At 37.4% G+C, this 17601-nt stretch overlaps 2 protein-coding genes across 2 annotated transcripts; one reads left to right on the top strand and one right to left on the bottom strand.

Moving 5' to 3' along the window:
* Positions 1-1425: 1425 nt before the first annotated feature.
* Positions 1426-6899, bottom strand: LOC139310432 (olfactory receptor 5AR1-like). The gene is made up of 2 exons (XM_070934590.1): positions 5993-6899; positions 1426-1502 (listed from the first exon to the last, which is right to left on the bottom strand). The coding sequence occupies exons 1-2, from the start codon at positions 6897-6899 to the stop codon at positions 1426-1428; spliced, it is 984 nt and encodes a 327-aa protein (XP_070790691.1).
* Positions 6900-13628: 6729 nt separating this feature from the next.
* LOC139327483 (olfactory receptor 5AR1-like) lies at positions 13629-14585 on the top strand. The gene has a single exon (XM_070957322.1). It carries the CDS (start codon positions 13629-13631, stop codon positions 14583-14585), a length of 957 nt encoding a protein of 318 aa, XP_070813423.1.
* The last annotated feature ends 3016 nt before the right edge of the window (positions 14586-17601 follow it).

Below are 17601 nucleotides of genomic sequence, written 5' to 3'. Positions count from 1 at the left end.
TGTCTAGTTGTAATAAAGTCAATTTCATTATTCTCAACCATGGAAGAAGACACTTTCTAGACCCTATTGGCTAAAACAGCAGATAAGATTTTAATATCTACATTAATCAGTCAGATGGGATCATAAGTTTTGTTATTCAAAAAACACCAAATCAATGGCTGTCTTTGCCTTTTTGGTTTACTTTAGTGTATTTATGCTACATCTTTTGAACAAGATGCTGACACATGTATGAAGAAGCTTACTGGGTTAAGAAGTCAAGAGTACCTAAAGATCAATTTACAAGTCTACCACTCTTAGCATTCATCTCTCACACTGTCTATTAGAGATCTCTAGGGAGTCCACAAGCAGATTATAAATACCTCATTCCTACGCCAATCATCCTTCATGCTCCCCCCCCCCATTTCGTCCTTGCAATAACAACTCTGCAAGGACAGCTATGAGAAGAAATCTGAACCAAAATTTCTGTATGAGCTTCATGAGGGGGCCTAAATTTCCTCAGGAATAAATTGCCTTTCTCTTTACTTTGGGGTACTTCGCTTTGGAGTAACGGTGACTATGAATACCTGGTTTACACTGGTTTCTCTTCAGATCGTATAAATCTTTCGCCTTTTACTGAATATATTTTATTAATTTGTGAATGATTTAATTATTAGTCTATAAGTTTCCACAAGTCTGCTTAGGTATGGCAGTGCGCAAATATAAGGAAGGGAGAGAGGAGGATGCCCCCCCATCTTGAGTTAATAACAATTTTATTTATCTGTTTATTTAAATTTATATGACCACTCACATAATGTGAGTCTGCACAGCATCCAAACACAGCAACAATTAAAACAACATAATTAATCTTAAAACACCAAAATAAAATGATCAAAATAAAAACATTAAAAAAGCCAAGATCACAGGAGAATAACAATCATTTAACTGTGTAAAACCACCTTGCAGGCTCCTTGTGCAAAGACCACGTTTTAAGGGCTTTCTGGAAGGATAACAGGGATGGGGCCAACCTCACCTTAGGGGGAGGAATGATGTTGTAGAGTACGTGAGCCACAGCAGAAAAAGCACAACTTCTGGATCCCACAGGATGACATTCCTTAGCAGAAGGGACCTGCAGCATACCTCTCCTGCTTTTCAAGTATTTTCAAATCTAAATGGATCTAAAGTAATATGGAAATATTTCATCACTTTCCTATTTTCCATAGGAGGTTTAATTTTCTCCTAATAATTACTTGCAAATGGAATCTTCTATTAGCTGATAAGAACACAAGCTGTTGAAAACAAAGGAATTACTTACTATATAGGCAGGAGGGGCAAAGGGCTGGGTGCCTTTGAAAGTCAGTTTGGGAGAGGCTGCTTCACTAAAAATTTATCCTTTATCCCCCTCACCTGAAGCCTTCTCTTTCCAGTGGAGCTACCGTTTAATCCATTTCATCCCGATTTTTTTAAATCTGCTTCTTCTGACATATGGGAAAGGAAGGCAGATGTTCTGATGTGGTTCAGCAAATGGATAGAGAATGGTCAGTACTGTTTATTGGCAGGGTGTACAAGTGTGTCTGTAAGTGTATATGTGTAAGTGACTCGCAGTAGATTTTAGGTAGCTCAAAAATGAAACATTAAAGCATTTTCAACACTCAGTCACCCTAATCAACAAGAAAACATAGCATGTGACTCCAAACTAGAAGTAAATAACTCAAATAGAAGGCAAAAACCATAGAAATGAAGTTTTAGTTATTTTTAGTATCAGATATATATTGATGGTCGTGCTCATTTGCTTCTATGAGGAAGTTATTTGGTCAATACAGCTTCAGGTTCAAAAGGTTGTTTTATTATTTACAAATATATACATGCATACAATAATGAACAGGGTGTCCTGTTGCATTTTTACCCTAACTGTATGACTCAGATGTTGAGAGGAGAGAGAAGTTCACGTGTTGTCTCGCTGAGAGATAGATGAGAGAGAGAGAAAAAAAAAGGGGAGATATCCAAGTGGTTTCTAGGTAAGAGTCCAATAATAGAGTTCATTGGCTATATAGTCACATGTGATGTCTGTAAAGACTTAACCCCTTCTAGTCTCTGGTGCATCATATGCAGGCAATATCTGACATTTAGTGCAATATGGAGAACTGGAAGATACTCTGAATGAAATTTAGGGTATCTCAACAATATTAAATATGCTCTGTCATGTTGGTGCTTGTAAGAGTGTGATGACATCAGTCTAGAATGGGGTCTTAGCCTGTGGGCTGTGCTCCCTCCCAGGAATTCAAAGGGTCTGTGTCTTATCATCCATACTTATATGCACACAAAAGTTTAAGCTCATTATTGAAATTGCTGCAAAGCTTTTTTCTTTCTTTCTTTCTTTCTTTCTTTCTTTCTTTCTTTCTTTCTTTCTTTCTTTCTTTCTTTCTTCTACATTTCCTTATTGTACAGATCTTTTGGCCTTCTGCTTTCTAGTTCTTAAGCTTCCAGGTCTATAAGGGAAATGATAGCTTGATGGCTTGCTGTTCCTTTCCCGTAGCCCAAATGAAATGAGTTGGAAATAAATGTTCTTCCATTCTTTTAAACACAGAATAGAATTGTGGAATTCTTGATATTACATAACTGGGTAATGAAACATCTACAAAAAAACCAACCACCAAGGACTACAATTCAAGCCTGAGCTACAAATATTCTCTTTGATTGGTACAGAATAGGATTTCCTCTCTTCTAATCTCTTTAGGAGATGAGGACATTTTTGCCCCTGTAGTGACCCAATGTTTTGGCTGCAGAATTTTGGGAGCTGAAATCTATGCATCTTAAAATGGACAAGGCTGAAACACCCTCATAATCGAAATCATAACAACACTCCAAGGAAAAATGACAAGCAAGAATTCCACAAAGAAATATAATTTATTTTGGGAAGTAGTAAATAGAATCAATAGTATGGATGAAGTGACATGTTTGTCAAAAGAGTAAGATGCTCTGAAAAATGAGCTGTAAAACTGGGCTTTTGATATTCTGACAATATTATCCGCCCACTATTGAAGAATTGACTTTGAAGATGGCCAGTTTTGCAGAGATGGCGAAGATCTCAGCATATTTAAAAGATCGAACACAAGAGACTTATGAATGGGAATGGAAAAAGTGGATAGATTATGTGCAGAATAAATATCAAACTAGGAAATATCAGATAGCTTTTAACTGAAAGTATTATATAGGGACAGAATAATTGAATTTTATGAAGATGTGAAAAATAAACAGGGGGAGGAGGGGTTCAAGTTTTATAAAATGTGATTTTGATTTGGATTATGTTTTATGGAAGTCCTGGGGGGAGGGGAGGGTTAGGGGGGGCTAGGGAGGGTTAGGGGGGGTTAGGGAGGGTTGGGGGGAAATTGGGGAGAAAATGTATTTGTAAAACTTTTTCAATAAAAAAAAAAGAATTAAAATTGAGAATATTTTAATATTTTGCTATATTGACCGCCCAGCAAGAAATGTAAATTACTGGATGAATATAAACAATCATAACCACCGCCCCCCACCCCCAACTTTTTGAACTCCATTTCAGACTTGGTCCTTAAATCTTTCTCTTGTTTGCTTTGATAGATAGGTAAACAATCATTTTTACCATTATCTTAAGCTTGTGTAATTAATGGTTCATATATATTTTATTATGCCGGTTTCTTTAAATTATAATTTGATAATAAAATTGCTTGCTTTGTTCTGTAGTAGGCTTGGATTTTAGTAAAAGAAGAAGGAAAGGCAATTTTGGCATCATAGAATTATTTATAACATAATTCCTAGCCACTTAAAATTTAATATGTCTTAGAAAGGAAGATTTTTTTAAAAAAAAGAATATATCTTTAACAGCTAATTCTAAAGCAGCTGCATTTTACAATGGTAACTTGTCATTTTTCCTATGAAACATACATCTTTGCATATGTCTTCTGCTGCATTGGATGAACATTACCATAGTGTTCTTTGTAACAAAAGATGTAGGCTTGAATCAAACAGTGCCCTTAATGAATGGAAATAGGTTTATAATTGAGCTTAAAAAGTTGATAATTTCTCTGAAATGCTTACCCACAACACAAATCAAATTCCATCGTACTGACCTCTGAAAAACCAGCTTTTGAGAAACATTCTAGACTAGGGGTCTCCAACCTTGACAACTTTAAGACTTGTGGACTTCAACTCCCAGAGTTCCTCAGCCAGCTTTGCTTCTGGGAGTTGAAGTCCACAAGTCTTAAAGTTGCCAAGGTTGGGACATGTGTTCTAGACTGCACTGAGAACAAGAAAAAGAACATCACTGCTCCTTAAATAGGTTCCTGTTCAGAGTTCATAGAATCCAGAGTAATAGATGATATTCTATCCAATATGTTCTGTTATCCCATTATTAAAACCATGAAGATGAGATATAGTTCTCCATTAGTAAGTGAATATGATTGCTGGCCAATTATTTTTTAATTCTAGCACAAAGATTTGTTTCTTTGTTTATCAAATGTGTACAGCTGCCCATCTCATCAAAAATGAATCTGGGCAATGCATAAGTTAATATGTATTATAATCTTATTTGCCAATGAAATCTCTGTTCAAGAAACTAAATTCAGTCCACTAAACAGAATATGCAAAATAACTACCTTTTTTCTTTCATTCTGCATAAGGACAGGTTTTGGCGAGAGGTACTACAAAACAAAATCATATTTTTTGCCACTCTCTAATATATAATTTTTTAAAAAACAGCCTAGTTTATTCAATCATATGGTTTTGGTGCAATTGCAAATTCAAGCAAATTCATTTAATACCATTTCATTTCAATCTACAATTAATTAAGTCTTGTAAATGTGATTTCAATGGAACTGATTCTTTGGCAGTTGCCTATAGGGAGTAATGGGGCATAGATAGAAAGTTGAGAGTTTCCCCTTTGCTTTTCATTCTGCCTGCTAACTTCAGAGCCACAACATTCTGTTTTTCTTTTCAGAAATTCAAGCATTCATTTCTTGACTACATGGGTGCAGGCCACTGGTGGGTTGCCCCTGGTTCGGACGCAAGAACCATCGGTAGTAAAACTGGTGTGAGGCCCCACCCACCACCCCAGATGTCATCATCGGTGATCTGCGCATGTTCAGAAGCTTCTGGGCATGCGCAGAAGCAAGGCGCGAGCGTGTGCACGCAATCCTGTGGCGAACCGGTAGTAAAGGTAAGTAGAACCCACCCCTGGTGCAGACTGAGCAAAAGATGTCATTCTACTTGTGGACAATGCATCTACCTGGAGATAGAGCAATCAACTGGATGAGCAAAAAGCAAAGTATGCACCTCCATAAGTGTGCCAAGAAACCATATGATATGAACTTTGGGAAAGAGGAGCCAAACCCAACACTCTTGTTTGAGAACTATCAATGAATAATCAAGTGTCCCGAATGAGAATACTAAACCCAAGTGCAGCTACATTAAGTATGACTTTGTGGGAGTTGCTTTAAGAAAAGGGATTTGTTAAACAGGTACTGCCCATAAGAAGAAACATTGGCAGATGGACTCACGAAGTCTTTGCCTACAGATTGACAGAGTGTTCTTCAAGAGATTATGGGAGTTGTGAATCAGCACAGGAGGCCACGAAAAGCAGGAGGTGGAGTGCAGGTAGTTAAGGATTTGTTGTGAACTTGACTTTCATTCCCTCTGCTTTTGTTTATGAGGTTGGTAATCTCAGAGTTTTCTCCTGCTTTTGTCCCTCTGTCTAGATGCATACATTCTTGGCTATACTGATAGGATGTAGAGCTAGAAAAAGTTAGATCTTTTTCCCTTATGCTGTACGTCCTCAAATATTTTTTGTTGTTATTGCTGCTGTTAAAATAAAAAGCCTGCTCAAATTAGTTTCCTGCTTTGAAGAATACCTTCCATATAGACAAATTCACTTTAAACAGAGTGGCACATTAGATCATACGCTTAGATAAAATGCTTCTATTTGTCAGCCTTCATAAACGTCTCATGCCCTTTAAGAAAGCCATCTCCAGTGCCTGCCTCCTTCTCAAGGCATTTTTTACTTCCTTGTTCCTCAGGCTATAGATCAAAGGATTCAGCATTGGAATCACTATGGTATAGAAGACGGAGGCCCATTTATTCTGATCCAGAACATAGCTGGAACTTGGGCGCAGGTACATAAAGACAGTTGTTCCATAGAAGATGGTTACAGCTGTCAGGTGGGAGGCACATGTTGAAAAAGCCTTTTGTTTCCCCTCAGATGAATTAATCCGCAGGATTGCTGTCAAGATGAATGCATATGACACCATAATTTCTGTTGAAGTAAATATACCCAGGATTGTTGCAAAAATGAAGAGCACCATTTCATTGATGCTTGTGTCAGTACAAGAAAGAGATAGCAATGGGGGAACATCACAGAAAAAATGGTTGATGACATTGGAGCCACAAAAAGAGAGCTGAAAGGTAGAAGCTGTTTGTGTCACTGCATTCACCAAGCCAATGAGATAAGATCCAGCCACCAGCACAGTGCACACTTTGGGAGACATGGTAACCACATAGAGGAGAGGATTACAGATAGCCATGTACCGATCATACGCCATCGCTGCCAGGAGGATACACTCAGTACTTGCACAGAAAATGAAAAAATACATCTGTGCAGCACAATTAGCATATGAAATGCTTTTCTTGTCTGCCAGTATGTTAGCTAGCATTTTAGGGGCAATGGCTGAAGAATATCCAAAATCTAAGAAAGACAAATGACTGAGGAAGAAATACATAGGGCTCTGGAGCTGAGAGCTTATCCTGATTAATATGATCATCCCCAGATTGCCAGTCAGTGTAATTAAATAGATAATTAGTATCACAATAAAAGAGAGTAGCTCCATTTTTGGACTATCCACTAAACCTACAAAAACAAATTCAGTCACCTTTGTGTGGTTTTCTTCAATCATTTCTCTTCAGTAATTAAAAACTGTTGAAAGACTAGTATCTGTTTCTTCAGTGGCATCAGATCTGTAATATATAAAAAAGGATATTTTATAAGGATCCGTATCTTGTCCAAGGCTCTGCAGATAAAGCTTCTTAGCTGTCACTGATAACGCAAAACATCAGGATGTATAATGAATCAGAGCAAAGACCTTTAGACTTAATCATGAGGAAAATATTCCTCAACAATCCTTTTTCTGATATATTCCCCATGATACTGTTTTTATCTTATCTCCAACCAATATCACAGGCAGCATTAACCCAGCCTTAGATTTTCTGCTCTTAAAAATAGTATTTTCCTCTGAAGCAGGAAGCATGATAATTTTACTATGGATACAATCTAAGACACTTCATTGATCATTCAACGGGTGGTGAAGCCAAATAACTCTTGGAAAATGGATCCACACTTGGCAGGTGAGATTACTAAACACCTATTGATCATTCTAGGTTGATACACTCATACTATTCTCCTGCCACTCCCTGGATTCTATTCTCCAAGGACTTTTTGATTGGGGAAGAAGGAGTTTGTGGTTCTTTCAAACTGCACTCTCCCCAAACTGAACCAGAAGTCTTGGCTTTGAAAGAGGGTCCATCACTGGGGGAAGCCTGAGAAGTGAAACCAGCTTTGTTTCTGCTGTGTCATCCACAGCGATGATCTGCTGTGAGGTTTATTTTGAGCACACTTTTAATGCTCTGTGGCACATACCCTAACTTAGCTTCAAAATAAACCTGATAATAGCTAACTGGCAATGGCAATGGAAGACAACTGCTCATCTGTTAGCCAAACTCATTTCCAATGTACCGACCCAAAACACTTGCAAGCCAAAGTGAATTTTGACAGATGGTTCAACCTGCCATTCAAGTTATCTGTCAAACCTCAATTCCTCCCCAGTACAGCCTCAATCCTTGTAAAGATTATGATTCATGGTGCTTGGCAGGAAGGATGGGAAACAAAGCCAGGGGAATCTACCAGTTAATTTCCTGAACAATTGTTGCATAAAATGAAGACACCGTTATTTAGTGGCAACCCAGAACAGTGTTTACAGAGGCAGGATTGGGAGCAGTACTGAGGGTTCAAGGTCTAGCAGACAGCATTTTAACCAGGCAGCATGGAAAGGCCCTAAGTAATATTTAAGGACAGAAGAAACTTGACATGAGAAGTCATTTAGCAGTATCTCAGTCTTAAATCATTTATAGTGGTACATATCTATACAATTTTTCTACATTTCCATTTCTGCATTAATGTAGCAATGAAGGTCAAAAAGCTCTTGCTGAATGAGTGTTAAAAACTTATTTAGCATATCATTCTGTTTTTACAGTAGTCAAACAGATACTAGTGTGATACTCAGATTATGAGGACTGTAGCAACTGATAATCAGAAGCATATTATTGGTACTGAATTTTATAACAACTGATGATCAGCTCTTCTCTAGCAGTCCTGTGCATGCATTCTTTTCTATAGAATTTTGGGCAAGTTCTTTCAGATAGGGAATTCTTACACTTCATCAATATACAATCCATTTTGCTTCTGCTTGTAGTGTGGCTTCCTAGGCACACAATGATGAAACAGACCTATGTATAGCAAACCTTTCAAAGTGTTGTAGTTATCTTCTTTTATCGTAGTGTATTTTGCCATTAACCATATTCCCAAATATCTAACAAGTCTATTCTAACGTATCAATTTTGAACCAGTACTTTCCTTGGCAAATTGTGTAGTAGATATATCATAATTTCAACAACAAAAATGGCAAAACATTCCATGACATTCTGATTTACAAGCTAGGAATTGAAAAGATTGAAAGTATTTTCAGATACCTGAACATATGATTACACTATTTGCTGACATTATCTGGAGACAGCTCTTCTTGTCCAAACGAAATAATGGTAGAAATATTCTGAAATGTAGCAAACATCTTGGATAGTTAGATTAGATTAGTGGGTCATTGTGATAGTCTTTTTTATAGAAGATCCTTATGATCCAAACAACTGATTCCCTGGTGGTAAACCTCAACTATTTTTTTAAGTTTATTATCAAGGGTAATATGCTACTTCTACTGTTGCTAAATGAATTTTCAAAGGAACAGGAAAATTATTTTCCTAATTGCTTGTGTTCCTCTGTGTGTGGGGGAGTCTATTAAGTTTACAGGACAGAGATAACATCCACAACTGCTTTAAAGACTTCATTGACTCTTCATTGATTGATTGTTTGATTACGTGTCATAAGTCAGTGACAACTCTTAGCAAGCACATAGATGAACCTTCTCCAGGATGATCTGTCCTGACTTAGTTTTTAGGTTTAGGTTTTCCAGTAGTACATCTATCACTAGTGTAATCAAATCGATCCACTTGGCTCATTTCCTTCTTTCCTTTCCTTCCATGTTTTCCAAACCTCTGGATTGATTTGTTGCATTATCCATTTGTTTGTTTTCTTATCTATCCATGGTATTCTCAGGAATCTTCTCCAAAACCAAAATTCAAAAGTAGAAACATTCCTTGTATGCTATGTCTTCAAAGTTCAACCTTCACCTCCATAAAGTGTCACAAAAAAATATTAAATGCATGATTCTTATCTTTGTAGGTATAAACATACTGAAGAATGTTTCCAAGGCCTTCCTTGCTACCCTACATAGTGCTAGTTTGTGACATATTTCTCTTTTATTATTGATGGTTCTTTTATTATTGATGGTAAATCCTAAAAGACAGAAGCTATCAATTAATTCAATATCTTTATTGTCAAGCCTAAGTTTTACTGTACCCAATGTCATTAGTTTGTTCTTCTTTATCTTTAATCTTAGTCCCATTTTTTTTCACGGTGCTTCTTAACTTTTATTTTAGCTTGCAGATTAACCATTTGCAGCTTCAGCTATCAGAGCAATCTCATCAACTTAATACAAGTTGTCTTTCAACATTGTCTTTCAACATTGATGTTGGAAAAATAAGTCTATCTTCTTCTGGTCAACTGGAAACCTGCTGTTGCATTATAACTAAATTACAAATAACACTTCCAAAAAAAAAGAAAACATGGCAGTGAAGTGAAATTACACAGGATGATCTCACCTGTAGCCTCCATGTATTTAATACAGATTGGCCATGAGCTCTACCTGTCAGGGATCCTACCTGTATTTGATAGCATCTGGTATTTGAAGAACTTCCCAGGCCAGGTTTGAGGCTGAAAAAACATATAAAGTAGCTGGTTTCCATGAAGTTCCCTATCAATAGTTTGTGCCTGGATAGTACACTGAGTAGATATACAACTTCCCTGAGAACAGAATTCTCATTATCATGAGATTATTATATTTCAATTTAAATTAGAAGAATTGTTTCCAAATTAAATTTTATCTTGCTCTCTCCCAAATTAAATGAACATAACCATATTTTATGCAAATTTCCATTCTCTCTGATGATGTATAAATATGTACTTGTTCATTATAAACAATATATAATAATAATAATAATAATAATAATAATAATAATAATAATAATAATTATTATTATTATTATTTTATTTCTATACCGCCCTTCTCCCAAAGGACTCAGGGCGGTGTACAGCCTATATATGCAGTTAAACCCTGTAATTGAGGACCTAAAACCGTAGCTATTTCTCTAAGAAGTAGCTGAATAAGATCCAGCATGCGATTAAGGTTTTAGACTATAATTGAATAAATATATTCACCGGGTGATACTGAGTCAGTCTTTACTCTTAGCCTGATCACAGGACTGGTGTTCGGTGAGGCAGATGAAATGGAGAGAAGAATGAGGGCAATGCAAAGCTTTGAAGGAGTGCTTTGTACACAAGCTTTATGCAAAGCATTCTTCTGCAACTGGTTTATAAGACATTCCTTTGTAGATGGTTTATATTTTTAAAAATTGCCCTTCCTGTCTTAACAGCAAAACAGACATAATGCTGTATTGGCCAGCCACACCTGTGAAAGTATTGACCACTATCAATAATAAATATAGTGAGACAGTCTGTACTTGTACTTTTCACCCTGGGAAGGAGCACACATCCCTGATATTTTCAGAGGTATGCATCAGGCAGGCTCGTCACAGAAGATATTTCTGCTGTAGGGTGTACCTTTACCCAGGTGAAACTGTAACTGTTTGTCAGGATTTTGACTGAAAGGATAATCAAGGTGACAATGAGCAACATTTGAGAAGTAGAATATTTCATACCAGGCAGGGGATGTGCAAATCAGATTTTTGCTCTTCAGCAGGCCATTGAGAAATATTATCAATTTAGAGAAAGTTTTTTTTATTCATATTTTATTAATTTTTAAACAAACAAAAAACAAAAACATAAATACAAAAATACAAAACAGAATTTTTTTTGTGCAGAAAACTTTAGAGAAAGTTTATGATGAAGTGGTTAAGCTTGATTTATGGGAAAGTTTTCCTGAATATGAGAATAGGAGGTCAGAAATTGTTAGAATAAGTTAGAAAAAAAGATAAATAAGTTAGAATAAGATAAATAAATATCTTAATAGGTGATTCAACAGCCCTAGGCATGAAAACTGGGTGGGTGACCTTGGGCCGATCACCTTTTCTCATAGCCCACAAAGTCAGCCTTGGGTAACAAGCTGGTCAGTCAATTCCTGTCACAATCAATGAATCAACACTTGGTTGATCCAAATAATAATCATAATAAAGGACCATGCACTAGCAAGAAAATACTAGGAAGAAGAAAATAGAAACTAGGACAAAAACGTGTGATGTTCTCTTACTTGTTCAATGTATTTATACATAAATGTATAAGCATCACTGCTATGATATATTTGAGATGGGCCCATAAATGTATGTGAATGCAGATGATGCCATATTGCTGACTGAGAGATTGAATTATTGCAGCAAACTGCACGATGCAATGAGCAGTATGAAAAAATGTTTGTGCACATTTGGGTAAAAGGAGTGATTGATGGCACATTATACATGCACGGTGAAAACCGCAAGGAAGCAGATGAATTTATGGGAAAGAAATTGGGAGCCTCTTTACAAAGCAAGAGAAAGTGGATGGCTATGAAAATGATAGCAGAAAGATAGTAGGTGGCATATGGTCCTTTACAAGGAATGAATATTTATTGAAAGATATGGATGAGTGCATGATGTGCTTTTGCCCACTTTTTTTTTAATTTGGAAGTGAGAGTTGGGTATCTCAGGAGAGACATAGCAGGAAGTTGAATGCAATGAGAATGGGATACTTAACGGGTGATAAAACAAGAAGCAACTGTCAGAAATAAATGAGTGCTAAATAATATGAGCGAGTGACCAGTATAAAAGACGTAAATGAAGTGGTCTGGTCCTCTTGAAAAAATGAATAAAGGTCAGATTGCAAAACATATATATAAGAAAGGGTAAAATGGTTGGGAATGAGAGGAAGACATTACCTTTACTACCAGTTTGAAGCGGGGCTGCGTGCAAGCGCAGAAGCCTCTGTGCATGCGCAGAAGCGTTTTGATGATGTCAGGGTTAGTAGGTGGAGCCTCCCGCCAGTTTTACTACCAGTTCAAACCGGTAGCAAACCGGGGGCAACCCACCACTGGAGGAAGACCAAGATAATCATCATTAGAGTCGATACAATCCTCAAAACAGGGAGAAGATAAATGTAAAAAACAAAATATAATATGTGAAATGGAAGAATCATATGACGGAAATAAGAATGATTTTCAGGGAAAGAAAGGTGTGCAGAGGTGCAATGAATGATATTGGTGTAAACTAGATTTTCTTTTCTACTTCTTATTTCATCTCTTCAAATCATTTAGCGTACCATTTCTTATTCCTTTTGTATAGCACTACTGACTCCAAAAGGGAATAGAATGATGGGTGCATACATACAAACAAATAAACACACACACACACACTCACATTTATTAGCAGATACAACAATTCCCAAGAACTTGGCAGCTGAGAATATCAGGGGACAATATCCCAGATGGCATTAAATAGCATTTAAGCTTTCTCCTTCTACTTGTAGAATCTGAAAGTAAGGAAAGAAACATTTGAAATATTCCTGGTAAGTTATTTATTAATAACAATACAAACTAAAGTTAAAAATAAAAAAATAAGTGGATTTCACATGTTTTACCATCATATAGGACTTTTTGTATTGAATTTGTATAAGAATTTGACACTAAAAAATAACTTAGAATGCTTTGACTATGCGCCAATTGGCAACTGAGGCTTGCCAAAGTCAAATTCATTCATAATACTGAAATATTGAAATATTTATTGGGACTTAATTCCACACTTACATATTTTTGTGTGATACAACTTTCACAACAAATGTGATTGACTTAACAACATTCATAACTTTAATATCCAGAACTCTTGTTTTCCATCTCAGCTAAAGGAAAACTTATCTTCAGTTTGATATTTAGAAGTTCAAACTTAAAGAACGTTGTTATGAGAATAAAATTTCCTGCAAATAGTAATCATTTTAAAGATCTAATTTTGTGTTTGAATATTGTAAACTGTATAGGCAGAATTTTCTAAATGATTTGTATTGATGAAATCTTATTGATTGGCATTATAATAGCTAGTACAGAGTTTATAGTAACAATATTTCAGTTTCAGAATTGTTTTCAAATAAAAGCTATACTGATGAAATACTTTCAACGTGCTGCTTTCTTTCCCAGGATATAAACAGAAGGGAATTCTGGATTTATCTCTCATCCTGGATCCAGCCTCCATTGTGAAAGATCATGGATAAAGGAAATCAGACCGTCATAACGGAATTCATTCTTATGGGATTCACAGATAATCCTAAAATGCAGTTCACTCTTTTTATCATCTTCTTCTTAGTTTATCTTGTTACAGTAATTGGGAATCTTGGGATGATTTTGTTGATCTGTGCTGAGCCCCATCTTCACAACCCCATGTATTTTTTCCTGGGTAACCTCTCCTTTGCTGACCTCTGTAACTCCTCAGCCATTGCTCCTAAAATGCTGCTTGATTTCTATGCTGAAACTAAAAAGATTTCATACAATGGTTGCATTATGCAACTGCTTGTATTTGCCTTGTTTGCAAATGTCGAGTGTCTTTTGTTGGCTTTAATGGCCTATGATAGGTATGTGGCCATTTGCAATCCACTTCTCTATTCAATCATTATGTCCAAAAGGACCTGTCAAGAACTGATGACCGTTGCATATTTTATAGGGGTAGTAAATGCAACGATAAATACTTCTTGTACATTTCGACTGTCATTCTGCAGATCTAACATTATCAATCATTTCTTCTGTGATGAACCTCCACTGCTCATTCTCTCCTGCTCTGATACCTACATCAGTGAGATAGTGATATTTGCCTTCGTTGGCTGCATTGAAGGAATCAGCATTGGAATGATTCTTGTATCCTATGCTTATATTTTGGGTACAGTCCTGAGAATGCACTCTGCTGAGGGTAGGTATAAAGCATTTTCCACCTGCGCCTCTCACCTGACAGCTGTTGGGATATACCACGGGACAATACTCTTCATGTACTTTCGGCCCAGCTCCAGCTATTCCATGGACCAAGACAAATGGGCCTCATTGTTCTACACGATTGTAATCCCCATGTTCAACCCTCTGATCTACAGCCTGAGGAACAAGGAGGTGAAAGATGCTGTGTCAAAATCACTTGGCCGTATACAGATTTGGAAAGGAAGAAATATTGTTTTATAATAATTGGAAAGTGTGTCCATTTAGGAAAATGATATACAAAAGGTTTAGCTAGATATCCCACTGTATGTTACAGATGATACACCACTAGTGGCAGGTGACTAAAGAGACCAAGAAATGGGAGTCCATCTCAAAATGTGTACATCATTTGTTTTTAATATATATATTATTATTTTTTAAATCTAGCTAAAGACATATCAAATATTTTAATTAAATTCTCAAAGAATTAAACAAGCAATTAAACGAACAATATTTAATTTACCTTTATATTATCTGGTAATCTATTTTGAAGAGCGTCCTTTAGTTTGCCAAAATTAATAGAACTCTGTATACATGGATCTTGTTTTTGTGTACTTCTTTAATTCTTTTCTAATTGGCAAGCTTCGATGTCTATGCATTTATTATTGGGATTTTATAATCTCTCCAAAATTTTATACATATATCTTATGTGATTCCAAAAACACCTTATTTATCTGTGAAATCAGAAAATATAGCCAAACTGATCCATAAAAAGTAATATGAACAACTAAGTGGTCATAATTAATGGTCCATCTGAAGGTCCTTAAGTAATCATATATTCATTGCATGAAATATCCCTATCAAAATATTATCCAAATAAGAATTTAATTCTCAATTTGTCTAGATTCACACAACACAGGGACACAGGCTTTCCTTAATTATGATTTAATTAATGAGAATGACTTTACACAATCCTCTAAGATATAAATCATAATTTATAAATGCAGAGGCAAGGTTCATAGTTCCTGCAATCTATAATTTGATTTGATTAAATTTTAGCTAGGAAACACAGGTACTGTGGGAGAAAGAGAGAAGGAAGAATGAAGTGTACTGATCAAAGAGATTTTATATCAGGGGTGTCAAACTCAATTTCATTGAGAGCTACATCAGGGTTGTGTTTGACCTCGGAGGGCTGGGGTGGGTGTGGCCATGGTGGGCATGGACAGCTCAAAGTCACTCATGTCAGGGACCCGAGCACTCTGCCAGCAAAAACAGGCTCCCAAGCTCTGTTTTCAGCTGTGACAGCTTCCTGCAACCGTCCGCCAGCAAAAACAGAGTTCGGGAGCTGTTCTATATAGTTCATAGATTGCCTATCACTGAGTTAGATTCTGCCCACTCTTCCCCAGCTAAGATCCTTTTCATTACATGTAATACAATGAAGCATTCCAAAAACATGTGACATTCAGAACTCTGCCAGATTACCGGTCTTTTTATTTGCTAATACTTCCTAATGCAAATCAACACAAAACTGCATTTCTCTACATTTCACACCCCAATGTATTACTTCCTGAGCCACCTGTGTTTCCTGGACATGTGTTATATCCCATAATCATCTCTCAAATGCTGTACTGACAAATGACAAAACCATCTCCTTGCAGTTGTGTTGTGTAGATGTTCATTTCTCTTGTAGGTACCAAATTCATCCTGTTGGCTTTCATAGCATACGACCAGCACATGACCATTTGCTATCTCTTGTGATTAAATGTTGTTATGAGACAATAGTTCTGTGTATAGATGGCACTTGGATGTTGGCTCTGTGGCCTGGTGCAGTCAGTGTTCACTCTGCAATTGCCATTTTGTGGAAGGGGGGGCGGAGATAATGAACCATTTTTGGTTGTGAATTGTTAGTTGTTCAGCAGTTGACTTGTTCAAACACCTTCAGTAGGGATGCTTTGATGCTAGGAGCAGGTATCCTCATTCTGCTCACCCCTTTTTCCTGGTGCTGGTGTCTTTCATGTCCATTTTTTTCAACCATTCTTCATATTCATTTGGCAGATGGAAGGCACAAAGCTTTCTCCACCTACTTAGCCCACATTATTTATTTATTTAGCATATGGCACATATCTTACTACCACAAGAACTGGTAGTAAAACCAGAGGGAGCCCCACCCACCGCCCCGGATGTCGTCATCAGCGATCTGCGCATGCACAGAAGCAAGGCCCACATGCGAGCGAAGCGATCCTGTTGTGAAAAGGTAGTAAAGGCAAGTAGAACCCACCCCTGATATGGCATCTACAGAGGTCAAAATCATCATTATATGGAACCATATGATTTCAATGGGAGAGATGTATGGAAACATAGAATTACAATGGGATAGGTATTGTAATTCAATATCTCTCAGGCCCACTTAGCTGTGGTGATCCTGTGCTATGGGACAACCATCTTTGCCTACTTGCATCCCAGCTCCCACTGTTACTCATGCGCTGGTCACCTCTTGTCTTGACTACTGCAACGGTCTCTACCTAGGGCTGCCCTTGAAAACCACTCGAAGGCTTCAGCTGGTGCAGAATGTGGCCGCGCAGGTTGTGATGGGAGTGTTCCGACACTCCCATTTTACACCTCTCCTGTGCGACTTGCATTGGTTACCGGTTGCCCTTCGGGTGAGGTTCAAGGTGCTGGTTATTACCTACAAAGTCCTTCATGGCCTAGGCCCGGGATATTTGTCGGACCCCCTGCAGCCAGCAACAATCCCCAATCGCCCGGTGCGTTCCCACAGACAGGGCCTCCTCAGGGTGCAGTCAGCCAGGCAGTGTCGGCTGACGACCCCCAGGGGGAGAGCTTTCTCTGTGGGTGCACCCACACTCTAGAACCAGCTTCCTTTGGAGCTCTGGATGGCCCCTGACCTTCACTCGTTCTGCCACGATTTGAAGATCTGGTTGTTCCACAGCCTGAACTGATGGGGGGGGGGGGCGGTTTAATGAATTTTTAAATTGTTTTAAATTGGGATTTTAATTTTATATTGGCAGGAATTATGCATTTTACCGTTGTGAGCCGCCCTGAGTCCTCAGAGATAGGGCGGCATATAAATTGCATAAAATAAATAAATAAATAAAATAAATTCATCCAAGCAAAGGGGAAAAGCCATCTCATTGTTCTACTGTGTTTTCACACTAATGCTGAATCCCATGATCTACAGCCTGAGGAACAAAGTGGTAATAGGAGCCCTGGAGAAGGTCCCTGGAAGAAAAAGGAAAAGCAGAAGAATTATATGGGTCTAATT

This window comes from Pituophis catenifer, unplaced genomic scaffold (assembly GCF_029215685.1).
Source record: "Pituophis catenifer annectens isolate HBS135680 unplaced genomic scaffold, rPitCat1.0.hap2 SCAF_1, whole genome shotgun sequence".
NCBI classification, from domain to species: domain Eukaryota; kingdom Metazoa; phylum Chordata; class Lepidosauria; order Squamata; family Colubridae; genus Pituophis; species Pituophis catenifer.
The sequence above is the reverse complement of the archived record's forward strand: the minus strand, read 5'-3'. Positions and strand labels throughout refer to the sequence as shown.